Genomic DNA, 19,036 nt, shown 5'->3' with positions numbered 1-19,036 from the left:
TGTTGGAAATTTTAATAAAAATTTAAAGGTTGAATAAAAAATTGTGTCTCATGAATGTGGGAGTGTCTTTTGGCTCTCCACATTCTTGAGTTAATTGAAGAGTTTTGACTCTTCATATTCTTGAGTTAATGGGAAGATTAATTGAGTTAATTAATCTTCCATGACTCTTGGTGTGCATTTTGGGGCTTATAAATAGTGGGTTCATTTCCTCATTTCAAGTACATGAAATTTTCTCTCTTTCAAGCTCTCTCTTGCATTACATATTGTTATCTTTCCATTTGGCCTCTCGTAAAATCTCGGTGATAAAGTAAAGGTACGTTTTCAGTTCGCCGTAGTAGTGTCTCGTGCTAAGTCACTGCTGGTTGTTCCGTTGTATCCTGGGAAACAGACGTCCGCTGAAACCTCGAAGCACATACCGGAGAGGGCGAATCTGTTTTAAGGAAACTGTACATGCTACAGGCCTCGGTTTGGTTTTGTTTTCTTTTACATAATAGTCATACTGTAAACATCACACTTGTTTCGGTTATTACTTTATCTCTACAAGTTTGTTTTCACGCTACTGGTTTTAGCAATTTTTCTAACAACATGGATAACAGCGAAAACTAACCTTAGAATACTAGCAAGATTAGAAGAAAAATGTTTAGTTTGGCAAAAAGTCAGTTGTGTTGTAATATAGATATGATTCATCATAATTGCTCTATAAGGCATGCTAGCGTAGAGTGTAGGAAGAGCGAGAGAGATGCACGCGAGCAAGAGTGATTTCAATATCAAATAATGTAAAAGATTATTTTTTTTATATATTTTCATCCTTAATTGTTCAGTCCTCCAACACTAAAATTTCACTCACCCAATAAAGTGTTCAGTCTGCCACCTTATATGTTACGTCATCTAAATATATGTTAAGTCGTTCAAATTTTATGACACCGTTATTACTTTTTTGCATGGGGACGACGATCATCCAAATATTTATTAACTCAAATGGGGAGTGGAAGATTGATTAACAAGGCACTTATACATGGTTATGCAAATCTAAAGAATGGACCGGCTATTTTGATTGATGGTAGTAATTGACAATAATTTTGTTATGAATGAAATAAATGAGAGACTTGGTTTGGCTAAATTGGAGATTGGACAAAGGTTGAGATATTTACCATTATAGGAGGGTGAAACTAGAGAAATCGGTTGATAATTTTTAGACTTGTTTCAGTTCATGTTTCAAATCTATTTTTACGTAATTTTGGTATATTATTTTTTTAAATATAGAAAATATGTTTTTTTTTTTTACCGAACGACGAGTATATCACTCACTATTGACTTCACCTCCAAGATGAAAGTGAGATGGAAGAAAAAAATATGCAGCATTTTGGGCTGGTGAATCTGCTGGACTGATGCTGTATTGAGATTTCCTACGGTTGCCGTTTAGTTTTGAATTTGTGTTGCGCGTTTCATTCAATTTCAATTGAGATATTTTTATGCTTATCATTGTTTCGGTTTAAAAGTTGTAAAACTCTTGGTTTAATGAATAAAACTCAGTTCTGAGTTTTATATTGTTAGGGCTAAGTACTGTTGCTAAATTTTCAAGAGTACCGCCGATGCCCGTGCCTCGTAGGCTCGAGGCGTGACAGATAGTTGATCCATGAAACAAAACAGCAGCTGCCATAAGGGAGATTAGACATACAGAAAATCGTGATAAAACAGCAAAAGGCTACCTTTGCTCTAAGCTTACACAAATGGCCAACGGAAAGAAAAAGAAAGGTTTATGCTTTCGTAAAAGAATGCGGCAAATTACTGAACTTCCGATTACAAGTATTTCATCTCGAGTTGTCAACTCTTGAAGCAGCACATGCGGAATAACAAGTGGAATTAAGTATATTACTTATGAGACAGCCACTCCCTGAAAATCTCTTTTTTTATGAAGAATTTATTTTTAAAAAATTATATTTTTATACTTTCGACTATCAGATAAAAAGTCAATCATCATCGAACCCTCCATGAAAATCTCCAGTAGCCATGAAATGAGGTTTTCATGATTTTAAAGTTTTGTACAACACGTGGCATTAAATCTGCTAAAGATGTTTGCATCAAAGTTTTCCTTGCATCCAACAAGGTCTGAGGATGTCAAAATAATTAACACTTTCAATACATAGTTTTGCTACTAGAGAAATAAGCTGAAACAATGCTATGAGGGGGGATTTATATGTTAAAGGTTTTAGTAGTTTATAGTTCAGTAAGAGGTAAAGAAAAGAATTCGAGGGAAACTGAACTTAATGATGCAATTTGTCATATTAGAACAACCCACGTTCTCCATTTTCTCAAACTTGAGCTTTAGCAACTTCGAAATTCAGAGCCAAACAACATTTCTTACCAAACCCGAATGAAGAAAATTTTGACATAGGAACCATGTGGCAGAGACAGATAATTTAAGAATTTGTAACATGGTAAAAACCTATTACTTAGAGATAACAATTTCAACATTAAAAAACAAAAAATAAGACAAAACAGAAACCAATGTCAATCTATTATAATTGTAAGTGTCAATATTTCGATATAAATACATGATGATAAATAAAAAGGTCGGAAGAAACAATGACAACAAGAATGATCGATGGATGAACCATATGGAGAAACGCTGCATTGAGATGAAAGGAAAAAACTTAGTCGTGATTTCTCATCAAAAAAACTTATCATGTCAAGTGAAACTCATTAACATGATAAGCAATAAAAGAAAATGCAGGATAGAACAAAGGAGTCGTAATTCATAAACGCACGATATCATTCTGCAGGTTCAGTCTTCGGTTGAAGATTTTTCGTTCTGCAAAGACTTTAAAACTCCATATGAGACTGTTCCAGCAACAAACAAGAAGACAGTTGGGGTGAAAGATGGATATAAATACTTGACAAAGAAGTCATCCCATGCTCCGGGTAGAAAACCTGCAAGCATCAATGATGTCACTACACAAGCTGCAAGTTTTGAGACATTGATTCATCATAAGACAAAATGATGCATCATCGGGTCATTACATGTGTATGCAAACAACATATACAGATTATGCACTTTGCATAGATCTGTATACCTGATGAAGCGGCTAGTTCTCAAAATATATGAACCACATATAATTAAAGAGGTGGCTAGTTCTCATAAGATATATTAGTTTTATCAAAACACATGAACTCCTGGTTTTGCTAAAAAAAAATTAGCTTGACTAATTCCGGCCTTCCAGATATGTTCTCTAAACGTTCGGAGATATTAAGTTAATGCAAAACAATACCTTAATTCTACAGCATGTCTTGAAACAGGAGTGAACACCTCGAATCTAATACATTCACAGAAATTTCTCATATAAAAGAAAAAATTCCACAGCCTCAATTCATAGTAACAAGAAAATAAAAAAACACACCGCGAAAAAACAATATTCTGCCAATACATAAACGAACTATAAGTATCAAAGAATTGGATTTAAATTCAAACTAATCGCAGCAATGAAAAAATGTATTTTAATTGCTATAATCAAAACCACACCTGAGGCAGCAAGAGCAATGCCTTCAATAAGAATTATCGCGCCGAGGCCCAACCAAGCAAGTAAAAAAGCACTCTCATTCTTCGTCAGCCCCTCAACTTTACCCGCCTGCTGCGGCGACGCGAAGCTCGGTTTTTCCACCGGATCTCGGCGGATAACGTCTCTTTTCCCCTTCAGCTGCTGCTTCTTGCCCGCAACATCTGCAGAAGCCGAGGAGCCGAATCCCCTTCCGGAAGACGAGTTTCCGGGATTTTCGGAAGATGGGTTCGAAGTATCTTCTTCTGTAGAAGAATCTTGCTGAGATTTGACGGAAAATTTGGTGGGATTAAGGTCTGGTTTGTGGAGGAGATGCGGTTTATTTGTGAGAAAAGATGAGGAGTAGTGGAATATTAGCGCCATGTTCAGTTTACTTTGTATAGATTTTTTAGTTGAACATTACATTACCCAACCGCGCCGGAAACTAAGTACCTGAAAGTGCGACTTCCAGCTTCATATAAATTTCAAAACTAAGGCGTCTACAAAAAAAAATATTATTATATTATTTTAGTTTTGAAATATTTATATTATTTGAAATGATATAATGATTTATATATTATAATATTTAAATTATTTATAATTATAATTATTTATGTATGAATCAGGGATTAATCTAGAAATTAAATTTGGGGAAGGCTCGGACTTGATATTAACGAGTTGGGCTTGGGATGTGGAAAGGTTAGACTTCAAGGAGTTTTAAAAAACTCAGAGACAAATTTTTTTTAGTCGGATTAGAGCTTAAAGATATCAAATGTGTAATTTTTGAAATATCAATTACATACACTACTCGGTGAAATCTTGAGATTATTGAACCCTAGTGATTAATAACTCTCCTGTTTTCCATTATTGAGCTTACATATCCCTAAAAACACATATAGATGAGATTTTGGCCAAGATTTGAAAACATGACGATTTGTGTATTCAAAATTTGAAAATACATTGAGGTAATAGATGAGTTTGTAATGGCCCATGAATTCATCATGGGAATCAAGAAAATTTTCCAACTTTTATACATCATGATACAAATATCAGCTACCCAAATAACGCAAGAAATCAAAATCAATTCAATCCCAGCCGATTAACTCAGTTGTCCTTAATGCATCGCTTGCCAAGATGCTTCAGTCAAATTATGTTCTCCGAACAACGTAACTTTGCCCTTCTGTTCACCCGTCTGTCTTATTGTTCAAGAAACGGCCTCTATTTCTTCTTGACTATCGTGGCACTTAATCTCTAGTTCACTAGCTTCATCTCCTCGCCGAGGCTCGTAATGTCAGGGATAATGCCTCCATCCAGATTTCTTATCACAGAATTCCCTACAAGGTCTTTCAATATGATGGCTGGATCCTTGGCTCCACCATGCTCCAAGAATTTCGATCTTAGAGCAGATCCTGCAGCTTCTGATAATGGGTCTTCCTCGAAAATCTTTTTCCATATTGTTGCAGCAAAGCATTTGGCATACAGATAGCTGTAGTAACCTGCAATTTGAAAGAAGAGAAGGAAAACAAAATTTCAGTGCGGCTATAGCGTTCTAAATACAAACGAACAAGCAAATTAGATGGTAGATGTGCATAATTTCTGTTCTCGAACCTGCTATGTCTAAAACTAACTAATGTATTAGGCAGATGAATAGGGATGTAAATGAACCAAACCGTTTGCGAGCTATTCGAAGCTCGGTTCGATAAAAAGCTCGTTTGAGCTCGTTTGTTAATCATATCAAGCCAAGCTCAAGCTCGATTTTGAGCTCGAAAATTTAATCAAACGAAGCTCAAACTTAAGGATATTCGGCTCGTGAGCTCGCAAACATGTTCGATAATAGGCTCGCAAACATGTTCGATAATAAGCTCGAGCTCGAGCTCGGCTTGTTTAGGTGGCTTGTAAGCTTCATCTCAATTCTCAACTCGTTTAAGTGGCTCATAAGCTCGAACTTGGCTCATTTGTTGAGTTGACAAATAAAAATATTAGTACTAATGTCAATGAAAGGAATTGAACACAAAATATAGTTGAAAAAAAGATGAATTTACACCACGTAGTTACAATTACATTTTTTATCATACTTGCATATCATTATACTAAAACGTTCTTTAAAACATAATAAATTAACAGAAATACACCAACTTATTTTTTTTCCCCAACACGTTGAGTAACTTTACAAATTATTATCCTAAAATATTATATTAAATTGAATATAATGAATTTATATTGATTAAAAAATAAAATTTATTTGGAACACAACAAATGGAGTATCAAAGGAGTGAAGTTATTGCAATATTATTTATATGGTGATATCAGTGTATGACGAATATTTGTTATCTGGATGCTAGATGTATTATTTTGAGATGTTCAATAATATAATGATTTTATGTTTTTCTAGTTGTTATTTTTGTCGTTTTGGTTATTTATGAATGAATTTATATTTTTATTTCTAATTCAAAATTAGTTCATAGATATATTTAATTTTTAATAAGCTCGAATCAAGCTCAAACTCGTGCTCAATTCTATACTTTACGAGATCGAAAACGAGCCGAGCTCAAACCAAGCTTGTTAAACATGATAAACGAGCTATTAATGAATCAAGCTCGAGTTAGGCTTGATTAACATAATAAACGAGCTTTTAACGAGCCGAGCTCGAGGTTTTCTCGAGCTTAGTAATTTCAATACAAACCGAGCTCGAACCTGATAATAGAAGCTCGAATCGAGCTCGAGCCCTCAAACAATCCTAAACGAGCCAAGCTCAAGCCTGATACTGTTTGGTTTGGTTTGGATCGTTTACATCCCTACAGATGAATATCCGGAGCGCTCAATAGTACCTGCACCATAAGTAACAAGATGACTGAATCGTGTGTGCCAATGAGTTCCTTCCACGTGCCTCCAACTGGTGTGCTCTCTTTTCAGATCCGAAACAACAGAAATTGTATCTTGGATTGTAGAGGGCTGCATTGTATGAAGTGTTTGATCGATCAAGGCATAGAAGATCTGGAAAAGACGCAGGTAAAAGATTTAAGTATGTCAGTGTGTCATCTGTAATGGACATAGCAAATGATTAATCCATTTGAGCATTGGACAACAAACCTGGCGTTGCAATTCGGTTGCAGCAAACATATTTTTTGCTCCTATTAGTGATTTTACCAAATTTTCAGGTATCGGTTCACCTGTTGAATGATGTTTTGCAAATGTCCTTAAGACTCGATAATCCCAAGCAAAGTACCTGTCATTCACAATAAAATGAAAGAAAGGCCAATCATGCAAAAGATAGGGCTTTTATTCTTCCACCAGATAACAGCATGAAGCTTAGATCAATGTTTGACATATAGTCTGAGATGTTTTCAAACTGCAATAGGAAATGAAGCCCAATCTTAAAGACCACCCACCCTCAATATTATTATTTTACTTACTACTTTGAGTAATCATGTGTCATACAAAGCAGAAATTTGGAATTGTTGTCTTAATTTGTACATTTATAGTTGCAGGGCCTAGAAACAACAATCGACTCACTCAAAGAGATTTGAAGGTGTTTCTGCAAAATCAAGAACAACCCTGGTTCCGGAAAAATGTTGGCAATCCTGAAAGAGAAACCATTCAGAAGAATTACGATCGTGTTACTTCATGTTTAAGCGAAATCTATTCGACTTAGGTAAAAGGACAAACTTTACCGTTCTGGAAAGCAATGAATGAAGAGCATGCCCAAACTCATGAAAAAGTGTTTCTACATCAGAATGATGAAGCTTCACAGAAGTAAAGTTTGACCCCGGAAAATTGCAAACCAGTGCTACAATCTGCAAAAAAATAACGACGAGATGATATATCTGTAAGCACAAGGAAAATAAAATAAAATAATGAACACAAAGATTGGTATCGATTATCTGCCAAATTGTATATGCTATATGTTAAAATAATCATATTCTGTACTAGCTGGTAATTCAGAAATGTCCACCCAAACAAATTTCAAATATGCAACTGCCTTTCATGTTCACCTTTTTATAATACCAGTAGTTGTTCCAAGATTCATTCTGATTTGAATTATCTTCCACGCAAGAACAAGTAGTGAGCACAAATCAAGGAACATGCCAACTCATGAATTGTGTATTTTTAATAGCAATTGTATCAGATTTCTTGGCATTGCCACATAAGTGTAAAATAAAAAAATAGATAAATAAAAGAAAGAAAGGAGGCAGACGAAATGTTTGCACACCGGTACTTGGTATTCTATTTCTGAAATCCGGCGCCCCCCTTTGATAGCAAAATGAGCACAGATAGGATGCTTACCCTTTCTCGATTTCAAATCAAGGTACAAATACCCCAAGTTACCCTGCATCATTGTGTACAATTAAAAAAATTTAAGGATGAAATTATGCTCAAAGATAGCAGATGTATTCATGTAGATGCCATATTCACTAAAACAACTCCGTTTCTTTCTGAGAAATTTGGAGCACTGGAGCTACATAACACTACTTCCATATATTCAACCCACACAATCGAAGACAAAAATGATAAAATTAGTATTACCAGGATCTACAACGGCTCTATGTATACAGATTAGAACACTCAAAAGATTAACTTCAAATGCTTGACTAGCAGATAAGCAGTTACAGAAGCGAATGTAACTTCTTTGGGCAATAATAATTCAACCGGGTGCATGAAACTGGCAGGTTATCGCTTATTAGTTATTACCCTCAAAAGTCAGAAGAAATGAAAAAACTAACTGGGGAAGATGGAGGCTATAAAACTACCGAGCAAGGCAACATGAATGGGAACATTCTGAACATATGATGTTTGTGTTTGATATATAAAGATCGTATAATTTGCTATTAGTTATTTACTTTTCTGAATGACTGGGTAAGGAAGAGCACGGAGTACATATATCAAAGAGAAGGTTCCATTTATGCACCTCATTAGGATGGTGAAGGGATAATTTCAGCACATCTGGATGCCATGATTCACCAGGACAAAGTGGTATCTCCTGAAATTTTACCCCAAATAATGACTTGGCCAGAACTTTTAGTCCCTCGATACATTGTGGCAAGGAAAAATAAGACGCAACAACCTACAAAATTATACAGCAACATCAGCTCATTGCCTTTGAATAATAGACAAATAAAATTTAAAACCACCAAAATCAGAACGGGAATATTCAATTACTAAACCAAACTTAGGCTATCAAAACTAGGAGATAAGAAAATGCTGGGAATGTCTATCACGCATTTGTCTCCTTAGTTTACAAATCTCTCTAGTAGACTAAAGGGTAGTGGAAATGGACAGATTTTCTAACTCATAAAAATCATGAGCGTGCCATCAAAAGGTTTATTAATTAGTTTGACTGGCATAAGCAGACAAAACATAAGCCGTTTATTTATAACATTTCCATTCACTATCTTGACAGCCATTGCCATCTGCATTTTCAATGCATTACTTATGTGTTTTTGGACATGCACTAGATTTCAGCCAACGTGTAAAGTGACTCATTCATAATTTTCTGCTACACAAAGTTCGTCAAGCCATTGTTTATTATTCAAACCTCTTATTTGCATAAAACACCCATATAGAAAAATTCACACTCTTTTCCCAGAGAAATTTCAAATGCACGAGCTTCTTGCAGACAAACATACATAAAAAAATAAAAAAAGCGTATTCAATGCACAATCCACATGAACATGGGATATAAAGAGCAAATTAACTGAGAAATCCAGATTGTGGGTTGATGATTTCATCATTCGAGTGAAGTATGGCTCATCCCATGGCTCAACAACTTCACCAAATAGAAAACCTTTGCTGCTCTTAAAATTTGAAATATTCTTAAGCTCCTACAGTAACAATATGCAATAATCTGTCAAGCCAAACAAAAATGCCTGCAGCAATAATAGACAAATTAACAATTTTAATCTATTATACATAAGGAGTAACTAGTGATGTACCTCTTCAGCCTTTAGTCTGACCATTTTACTCATGTCACTCAGAAAAGACCGAACAACTTCAGGTGATGAAGCCATATTATCCTTAAGAGTGAATTCAGCATAAGATTTACTTCCCATTATCTGCATATAATTATTTTGCATGACAGGTATTGATTTCAGTTCTCTGCAAGATATGCTCAAGGTAATTGACACGCAAGTAAAAAGAGATGCAAAACAGTAGCGACTAATGAGGAAAAAAAATGCATTTCGCCACAAAATAATCACAAAATCTAAATAGTGATATTCAAAACTAATCTTCCACACAACTTTAGATTTCATTCACTAGGTACATTACAAACCCACCTTTGTACCTACCCTCATCACAACTTCAACCCGTAAAACATAATTACCATCTTCAATAAAGTCAAAAATTGAAGTTTATTATAATGCGCTTGCTAACCTCGGAGAACTCATGACGTGCTGCAAGAAGCTTATCCAGAACTTTCAGATTTGCACGTGGAGCAGAATTTCCTTCGATGTAAGCCAACTTTCTAACCTGGACAAGTCTAAGAGATTATCACCATTTTTTTTAAATAAGATGATATAACGTCATGAAAAACAAAAACAAGTAGAATAAATGCTTTTATCAGAGATTGCTGTACAAAAATCCATCTTGAAAAATTAATCCCATGCACCCATCTAAATTGGTATAAGAAACAAGGAAATAACATAGCTTACGAACTATCAACAGAATCCTGATCATTGAACTCCATTTCCCTAAAAATGTAATTAGAGAAAAATGAAGGTACCATTTGCAGCTCTAATTACCTTTTTTTCAAGAAGAAATCATCAGTCAACTAATTTTTCCCCTCATTCTGAAGGGAAAACTAAAGGCTTACTCAGAAGGTGAAATTCCATTTCAAGATATCTATGAAGTACAAACAAATGTAGAAAGTACCTCAGAATCAGACGCCAACTGCAAAATAGAGCACAAAGCATCAGGTTCTGTCGCTAAACGAAATCCTCTCTCTTTCAAATTATAATCTGATCCTGTTGATCTCCTTGAGACCACTAACGAAGGGCGGTTGATGGGTTTGGCGAGATGATGCAAATTTATTGGAATACGTGATGCTGGGAATATATCCACATGACCTGGGTCAGTGATAATGTTTTCATTAAACCTGATCAAGAGACAATTATTACACACAAAATAATTTGCAATTGATTAGAGAAAAAAACAAACAGAATAAGTTCCAGAATTGGGTCTCTACAAACAGTTAAATGGTAGCACAAAATAATGAGAAAAAATGTAAGATCTTCTCCAAGAAGAAATGTGTGCTTACTGTCTGCAAAGGCGGACAATGTCTATATTTAGCTGATTAACTCGGTCCAACTTTTCTGTCAAGTGACAGAATTTGAAAAGGTCAACTATAAAAAAGGAAGCAGCATATGAAGAAGAAAAAGTGAGAGCTACTTGAGAAGGATCAATACCAGGGCTGAGATGAATTCCACCTTTCTCCAAGTCAATGCGCAGATAATTCGCAGCCCTCGCAGCTTCTACAGTAAGCATGTGATTATTGGTCTCAGCTTTTACAACAGCAAGGTACAAACTAGGATTCGAGTTAAGACACTGCAAAACAATATTATCGTTATAATACTAAACAAGCAAATGCAAGAAGCTCGATATTATAAGATACTTTCATGAATCATTTTTCGATAGCTTTACGCTTGTCAGCTGTGCCAAAGTCCTGTTATATCTTCTCTACACCAACAATTCAGAATAGTGAAAATCCCATTTTGGATTTCTTAGTGCTTAGCTGCCTAATCTTATTTTTGATAGACAAATCCTAATATCAGAGACTTACATAAAGATCGGGTTCAGATGGTCCTTAAAATTTTAAAATCATTACCATCTTTCCAACTCGGTAATCCAACAAAAAAATTACATGCTGTAGATAGCAAAAATTCCAACAATCATTTAAAGAAGACCATCACTTCGAGAAAGCCATGAGCTTTATCAACTTGCACCAAGTTGGTTCGATGAACATAAACCACTATCAGCAGTCACCTCACATGTAGATATTCATTTATGCGCAGAGATGCTTTGCTCGCCTCCTCCACAAATTCCCTAGATACAAAACCAAAACCCACAAAGAAAAAAAAATCACCAACGTAAAAATCAAGTAGATAAGCACACACACACTTAAGTAATAAGAGCTCACATATCTGGATGTGTATGCCGACAAAGCTCCGCAGAGTCAACGACAGTACAAACCTACCAAATAGCAAGCACCCCGAGCACATAACTCTCATTGAAAGTAAAAAATTTGGCATTAGTGTGCTTGTGTTTTTCATAGGAGATACACCAATGCATCAACAATGATTCACTATCCACCATAAAGGAAAAACTGAGAAGCTAAAGAATTAAAGAAAACACACCGTATCGGATATCTCATCCATTGCTTTAATAATTTCGGGAGCTGAAGGCATTCCGGCGATATAATTAACGAGCTCGTTCGACCTAGCACAATAAGTGTAAACATCACACATACCGAAATCGAAAAAATAGGAAAAAGTAACAAGAAATTTTTTTCCTTACCGATCGATTGCAACATCAACCATGCGCTGGAACCCCTGCGGGTTCTTCAAGTGGTCGAATCCATATAAACCAGTTTCTTTGATCCATGGAGCCCTAGCGGAGTGTAGAAGGCGGCCTGAGCAGATAAAATACGCCGAGCGTCTACGGAGCAGAGCTCGCATGGTGAAAACAAAATACTTTTTTCCTGTTCCGTCCGTAAATCAAGTGACTTCCAAAACTTCAATCAATTAAAGCTTAATCTTTTTTATAATCCTTACATATAATAAATTTATGATTTTATTTTTTAAAAATCAATAAAATAATAATTTTGAAAAACTCACGTATGAATCTTTAAAATTATAAACATAATCAAAAAAAGTTAGTATAATATGATTATTATTAAAAGAAAAAATTTACGGTAAAAAATTAAAAATCTCAAACTCACAAAATATATTAAACTACATATTTTTATAAATTTTCTCCACTCAATTGTGTTTTTCTTCACAAATTGATAGACATATTTATAGAATTTCTTTGAAATAATCTAAAAATAAATACATCATTACATACATCATCACACACTAATTTTTAATATTTCCAACTCNTTATTTTCTCATACATACATCATCACACACTAATTTTCAATATTTACAACTCTTATTTTCAACACTCAATTTCTTATTTTCAACACTCCCTCTTGTGATGATGATCATGATACAATGATTGTTTTCATTATGTGTTTTTATATTGTCTCGTTAAAAATCTTGCTAGAAAAAACTCATTGGGATAAAAACCTTACTAGGAAAAACCAATTGGGATAAAAACCATAGTAAGAGAAAAAGAGTGCAATCACGTAAACTTTCCATCACGTTAACACGAACAATTATTCACAAATTTCGTAGATTGCGTATCTCAATATTATATATATGTTTTCTGAATATTGTCGTAGGAAGTGCCTTTGTGAAGATATCTGACGAGTTTTCACTTGACTAAATGTGACGAATATCAATATATTTATTCTTCTCATGTTCTTGGGCGAATGCGAAGAACTTAGGGGAAATATGTTTAGTTATGTCGTTTTTTGTGTATCCTTCTTTCATTTGAGTAACACATGCAGCATTATCTTCATATAGTGTCATAGGCTTTTTGTCGAATGATAATCCGCGTGAGATTTGGATATGTTCGGTCATTGATTTTAGCCACACGTATTCACGGCTTGCTTCATGTAGTGCAATAATCTCGACGTGATTTGATGAAGTTGTTACGAGTGTTTGTTTCTATGAACGCCAATAAATTGCAGTGCCTCCACGAGTAAAAACATATCCGGTTTGGGAATGTGTGTTGTATAGATCAGATAAATACCCAGCATCAGCATAACCAATTATGTTTTGATTGATATCTTTTGAATACAAAAGTCCTAAGTCTGTCGTTCCTGTAGATAACGGAATATATGTTTAATTCCGTTCCAGTGTCTCTTTGTTGGATATGAGCTAAATCTTGCCAATAAATTTATAGCGAAAGATATATCAGGTCTTTTATGATTTGCAATATACATAAGGGTACCAATAGCACTTAGATATGGTACTTTTGGACCAATAATAACTTCATCATCTTAACATAGACGGAATGGATCATTTTCTATGTTTCATTATCTAACAACCATTTGAGTACTTAAAGGATTTGATTTATCCATATTAAAACGTTTAAGGAACTTTTCTGTATAATTTGACTAGTGAAAAAATATTTCACATTCTTTTTGTTCAATTTGCAAACTCAGACAATACTTTGTTTTCCAAGGTCCTTCATTCCAAATTCTTCTTTCAAGTACAACAAAACCACTTGAATTTCCTTATTCGTTCCAATGATGTTTAAATCATCAACATATACAGCAATAATTACGTATCTGAATGTTGTTTTCATAATGAAAACGCGAGGGCATATTGAATTGTTTACGTATCTTTTTTTTCATTAAGTGTTCACTTAGCTGATTATACCACATTCGACTTGACTGCTTTAACTCATATAATGATCTTTGCAATTTCACAGAATAACATTCACTGGGTTTTGAACTTTGTGCTTCAACCTGGATAGCATCTTTCAATTTTATCAAGTCCTGTCGATTTTTACATTCACCAAAAAATTTTGATCCATGATCTCCATTGTCATTTATGATGTCAAATATCACATTGTAAGAAAACATCTCATCAATTTCTTTTATATCTTTTCGGTTCTTTATTTTCCAGTATTAATATAATTGATAGAGATTTCACAGTTCTTATCAGTTTGTGGTTCTAAAAGAACATTTTCATCATCATGTATTTCTGTTGAAATATCATTCTATATTTTGATATCGTGTTTCTTTATGTTTTTTTTCTTTTTCTTAGATTTTTATCATTGGAACCGATTGATCTTCCACGCTTCAAGCGTTTAATGACATCATGAGTGTTTTCAATTTGTTTCTTTGGAATTTCAATTCGAGCAGAGACATTTACAACATGTATATATAATTTAGTTACCTCTTTTATGTCTGCAAATGCATCTGGTATTTGATCTGCTATTCTTTGCAAGTGCACAATTTGATGTACATCATTTTCACATTGTTTAGTTCTTGGATCCAGATGTAACAATGATGATGTATACCATGTAATTTTCTTTTCGATATGTTTCAATTTTCCTTTTGGGAAGATTCCCTCATTAAAATGACAATTAGCAAAACGTGCTGTAAACACGTCGCATGTATGATGTTCAAAATATCGAATTATTGATGGGCTATCATAACCAACATAAATTCCGATCTTTCTTTGAGGTCTCACTTTTGTTCGTTGATGCGGTGCAATAGGCACGTATACCGTACATTCAAAAATTCTCAGATGAGAAATGTCTGGTTCTTTACCAAAGGCAAGCTACAATGAAAAGTATTTATGATATGCACTTGGTCTAATGCAAATTAATGCAGCAGCATGTAAAATTACACATCCTCATATAGAAACATGGAGTTTTGTTTTCATAATCATTGATCTATCAATCAGTTGTAGACGTTTAATCAATGATTCAGCTAATCCATTTTGTGTATGTACATGAGCAACATGATTCTCAACAGTGATTCTCATTAACATACAATAATCATTGGAAGTTTGGGAAGTAAATTCATCAGCATTATCAAGTCTAATTTTATTGATTGTATGATTGAGAAATTGATTCCACAATTTTATTATTTGAGCAAGTAATATTGCAAATGCCACATTTTGAGTTAATATAAACATACATGTGACCATCTGCTGGAGGCATCAATTAATACCATAAAATATATAAATGATCCACATGGTGGATGAATTGGTCCACAAATATCACCCTGAATACGTTCAAAAAATATTGGTGATTCAGTTTGGATATTAGTTGGTGATGGTCTTATAATAAGTTTTCTAAAATAACATACTTTGCATTGAAACTTACTATTTTGAAATATATTCTGGTCTTTCAGCTGATGATCATTTGTATTTTCTATAATTCTTCGCATCATTGTTGAATCAGGATGTCCTAATCGATAATGTCAATTAATCAGTATTGAAGAATTATCAACAACCATGTTTGATTCAATTGGACTTATATGTATATAATGCAATCCAGTATGGAGCATTGGTAGTTTTTCAACTACATATTTCTTTCATGATTTATATGTGATAAGACACATATATTTCTCATTTTTCTCATTTATTGTCTAGGTATCATACTCATGAGAATATATGTCATTAAAACTCAACAAATTTCTTTTCGATTGTGATGAATACAAAACATTATTTATCATAAATTTTGTAGCATTAAGTAAAAAAAAAGTGTGTTTTACCACAACTTTTAATTAAGTCTACATGACCTGATATTGTATTCACCACTGTTTTTGTTGGTTTTAGTTCCAAAAATATCTTTTATCTCGGAGAATAATGTGCGTTGTACCACTATCAGATATGCAAACTTCCATGAGATTAGTTCTTTGTTTAGCTTTGTTCATAGCATTTTCCAAAGTTGACATGCAATGGAAAAAATTACCTACAATATATATGTAATTTATTGAAAAATATAACACATATCATAATTATACAATAAAACATTAGCATATAAGCACATGATTGATAATTTTTGTAAGGCCCGAGATTATATCATTTTAATTCGAGATTATTTAATTCAAGAATTTTGGAATGATGAATTAGATTCCACGGTTTTTGTAATTAATTAGGATTGAAATTGAATTAAAAAGAGTTGTGAGGACCAAATTGCAAATAGTGAAGATTTCAGGAGCTAAATTGCAATTAATGGATTTGAGTTGGACACTTGTCTTCACCATGCAACTTGGATGTATATTACCTTCATTCTCATTTCAGAATTGAGGAGAAACCCGAGAGCTCCCATAGCTAATTCTCAAGTTTTCTTAAATCCCTTAGAATTCGATTGTACAAGATCCGTTTAGCAGAATTTAAATCCGAACACAGTTCTGTGCTCCTCTCGTCACCTACTACACAAGGACGTAAATTTCATCACTTTCTGATATGTTTTGAAATTTATGTATTGGGAGAATTATAATTTGATCATTAGTATGTGTTCTGGGAATACTAGACATCGTAGAATCGAAGTCAGATCGAAGAACAAGTTGATTTTAGAATTGTTATGATTTTCTAATTTTATCGATTGAAATTGAACAGATTTGGAGTATGAATTGATTACAGATTGTAACGGATATGGGTTATGGTTTGTAATTGATATATGTTGTTATTGTATTAACGGGGATATCGGGATTGTGCCGTTATGCCGTTGATTTGAATTAAATTCAGATTGATCAGATTCGGTATTGAATTGTGAATGGAATGTTGATATTGCTATTCTCGATATGTCATTTCAGATTTACAGAGACAGTCTTGAGTTCAGCACTTATATTGCTTCAGACCAAGACTACGAAAGACAGGTATAAGTCAATGTCGAACCCGGGAGAATGACTCGAGTTAGATATAACTTGAGTTTCCCTAAACCACATACTTATTGTTATTATATGCATTGATTTGAATTGATATGCTTGTTCTATTGATTTATAGAAAGCGTGATTAGACGATTGGTCTTGTGACAGAGGTGCCAGACNTCGATTTATGTTTTCAGATTTAATACATGTTATTGATATTTGTTTCATGCTTTTATATCGATTATATGATTGCATGTTTTGTTGATTTACTGGGATGTATTTCTCACCAGAATTATCCGGCTGTTGTCGTGTTTGTATGTGTGCATGGCAACAGGTGGGACATGATCAGGGTCAAAGAGATGAGGAGAGATCGTGATTAGAGTGGAGACTACGGACTTCGATGTAAATAGGGTTTGAACACTTGATAATTAGTTGTTGAACCTTAGATTTAGATGAATGTATGTTGTACAAGACTTGTACCTTTATACTGATATGTATATGAGATTTATTTCACTACGTTCCGCATTTTAAAAAAAAATAATTTTATGACCCAAATTACTTGATTAGTAAATTGATCCTAATGATGATTAAGAATTGAATTAGCGTCCGGGTCCTCACATTTTCAGAGAAATTATTCAGAAAATCTGCACCATCAAAATGAGTTGAATCACTCAAACGGTCACTTCGTTCAGTGAAATTGATCTCTTTTTATTTTTCCTTTATCGATTCTTTATAGAGCTTACAAAAGTGCTCGTGGGCTTGACAAATACGAGACCAATGTCCTGGAGTGCCGCATCTAAAACAAGAACTTTCAAATCGTTTTGAGTGATTTTTATTAACACTCATGTTCTCATGATGTCTTTTCAGTGGGTGTTTTATGATGCCCTTTTGAGATGAGTTATAGAAGTAACTATATCGATTGTTTTCAAAACCACAGCCGCGATCACGACCACGACCACGATCACTTCCCGTCCACGACCTCGATTTCGACCTCAACCTCGACCTCGACCAAAACTTTGTCTTTGACTTCGATTTTGGTTTTCAGGTTTAAATTTATTTTTACTTACAACATTTACTTGTGGAAATACTGTTGATCCAGTGAGTCGGGACTGATGATTTCTCATTAGCAGTTGGTTGTTCTTTTCCGCCACAAGAAGAAATGGGATAAGTTCAGAATATCTCGCAAATCGACGCACTCTTTATTGTTATTGTGGAGTTATATTTGATGCGTAAAAAGTGGAAAAAAAATTTCAAGCATTTCTGATTCTGTAACTTCATGTCCACAAAATTTTAATTACGAGATTATTCGATACATCGCTGAATTGTAATCACTAACTTTCTTAAAATCTTAGAATCTTAACATATCCATTCATCACGGGCGGTCGGAAATATAACTTCCTTTATATATTCAAATCTTTCTTTTAATTCATTCCATAAAGCCATGAGATATTTTTCAATGAGATATTCACATTTTAATCATTCATCAAGATTTCGACGCAAAAATATTATAACTTTTGCTTTTTCTTGTGATGATGAGATATCATTTTTTTTAATGGTCTCATGTATTTCCACATCGAGAGTTCATGACATATAATTTTTCCAGTAACGTCGAGCACATCAAGTTCGAGCTTTGCCAAATATGACATGGTGGTACTAGAAAAATAATTTCTAAATCTATCAATATGCCAATAAAAAGTAACTGATAAACTATAAGTACAAGCATTCTTTAAAAATAAAGAAAAAATCTGAGGCGGATATTCTCCGATAAATACAAGACTAGTGAGTATAATAACAAAATAAATAATTATGCAAAATAACCTTGAAAGAACCATCATATTCTTCTACGAAAATTTTGATGAAGAAAATTTTTAGGGAGGAAAAGTAAGTTTAGAGTGATTGAATGTGTTTGTAAAATCATATTTATAGGGTAAAAACTAGTCGTTTATGACTGTTACAAAATCTTAAAAAAAAATATATATAATTATTATATAGGGCAAATTGAAGTTCAGTACCTAAATCCAACAAAAATTTTCCTCAACTCCCTGGTGAGAGAATTTTATATGAAAAATCC

The 19,036-nt window shown here is 33.8% G+C and overlaps 2 protein-coding genes across 5 annotated transcripts; both read right to left on the bottom strand.

Moving 5' to 3' along the window:
* Window positions 1-2,501: 2,501 nt before the first annotated feature.
* LOC140989324 (protein LPA2) lies at window positions 2,502-3,974 on the bottom strand. Of its 2 annotated transcripts, XM_073458518.1 has the most exons (3): window positions 3,521-3,974; window positions 2,769-2,931; window positions 2,502-2,629 (listed from the first exon to the last, which is right to left on the bottom strand). In XM_073458518.1, exons 1-2 carry the CDS (start codon window positions 3,915-3,917, stop codon window positions 2,786-2,788), a joined length of 543 nt encoding a protein of 180 aa, XP_073314619.1. In that variant the 5' UTR covers window positions 3,918-3,974; the 3' UTR covers window positions 2,502-2,629; window positions 2,769-2,785. The 2 variants fall into 2 exon arrangements, with proteins under 2 accessions (XP_073314619.1, XP_073314618.1); XM_073458517.1 differs by having other exon boundaries at window positions 2,502-2,931; window positions 3,521-3,973.
* Window positions 3,975-4,474: 500 nt separating this feature from the next.
* Window positions 4,475-12,256, bottom strand: LOC140989875 (mitochondrial intermediate peptidase, mitochondrial). 3 transcript variants are annotated; one of them, XM_073459366.1, is made up of 17 exons: window positions 12,042-12,256; window positions 11,882-11,963; window positions 11,665-11,717; window positions 11,516-11,570; window positions 10,934-11,072; window positions 10,786-10,840; window positions 10,401-10,623; window positions 9,903-9,998; window positions 9,464-9,583; window positions 9,227-9,352; window positions 8,440-8,595; window positions 7,744-7,860; window positions 7,205-7,327; window positions 7,047-7,114; window positions 6,624-6,759; window positions 6,362-6,527; window positions 4,475-5,029 (listed from the first exon to the last, which is right to left on the bottom strand). In XM_073459366.1, exons 1-17 carry the CDS (start codon window positions 12,200-12,202, stop codon window positions 4,785-4,787), a joined length of 2,121 nt encoding a protein of 706 aa, XP_073315467.1. In that variant the 5' UTR covers window positions 12,203-12,256; the 3' UTR covers window positions 4,475-4,784. The 3 variants fall into 3 exon arrangements, with proteins under 3 accessions (XP_073315467.1, XP_073315469.1, XP_073315468.1); XM_073459368.1 differs by lacking the exon at window positions 12,042-12,256 and having other exon boundaries at window positions 11,511-11,570; window positions 11,882-11,949; XM_073459367.1 differs by lacking the exon at window positions 12,042-12,256 and having other exon boundaries at window positions 10,934-11,073; window positions 11,462-11,570; window positions 11,882-11,926.
* Between the last annotated feature and the right edge of the window lie 6,780 nt (window positions 12,257-19,036).

The sequence above is a fragment of the Primulina huaijiensis genome, chromosome 12 (genome assembly GCF_012295235.1).
Source record: "Primulina huaijiensis isolate GDHJ02 chromosome 12, ASM1229523v2, whole genome shotgun sequence".
Lineage (NCBI taxonomy): Eukaryota > Viridiplantae > Streptophyta > Magnoliopsida > Lamiales > Gesneriaceae > Primulina > Primulina huaijiensis.
The sequence above is the reverse complement of the archived record's forward strand: the minus strand, read 5'-3'. Positions and strand labels throughout refer to the sequence as shown.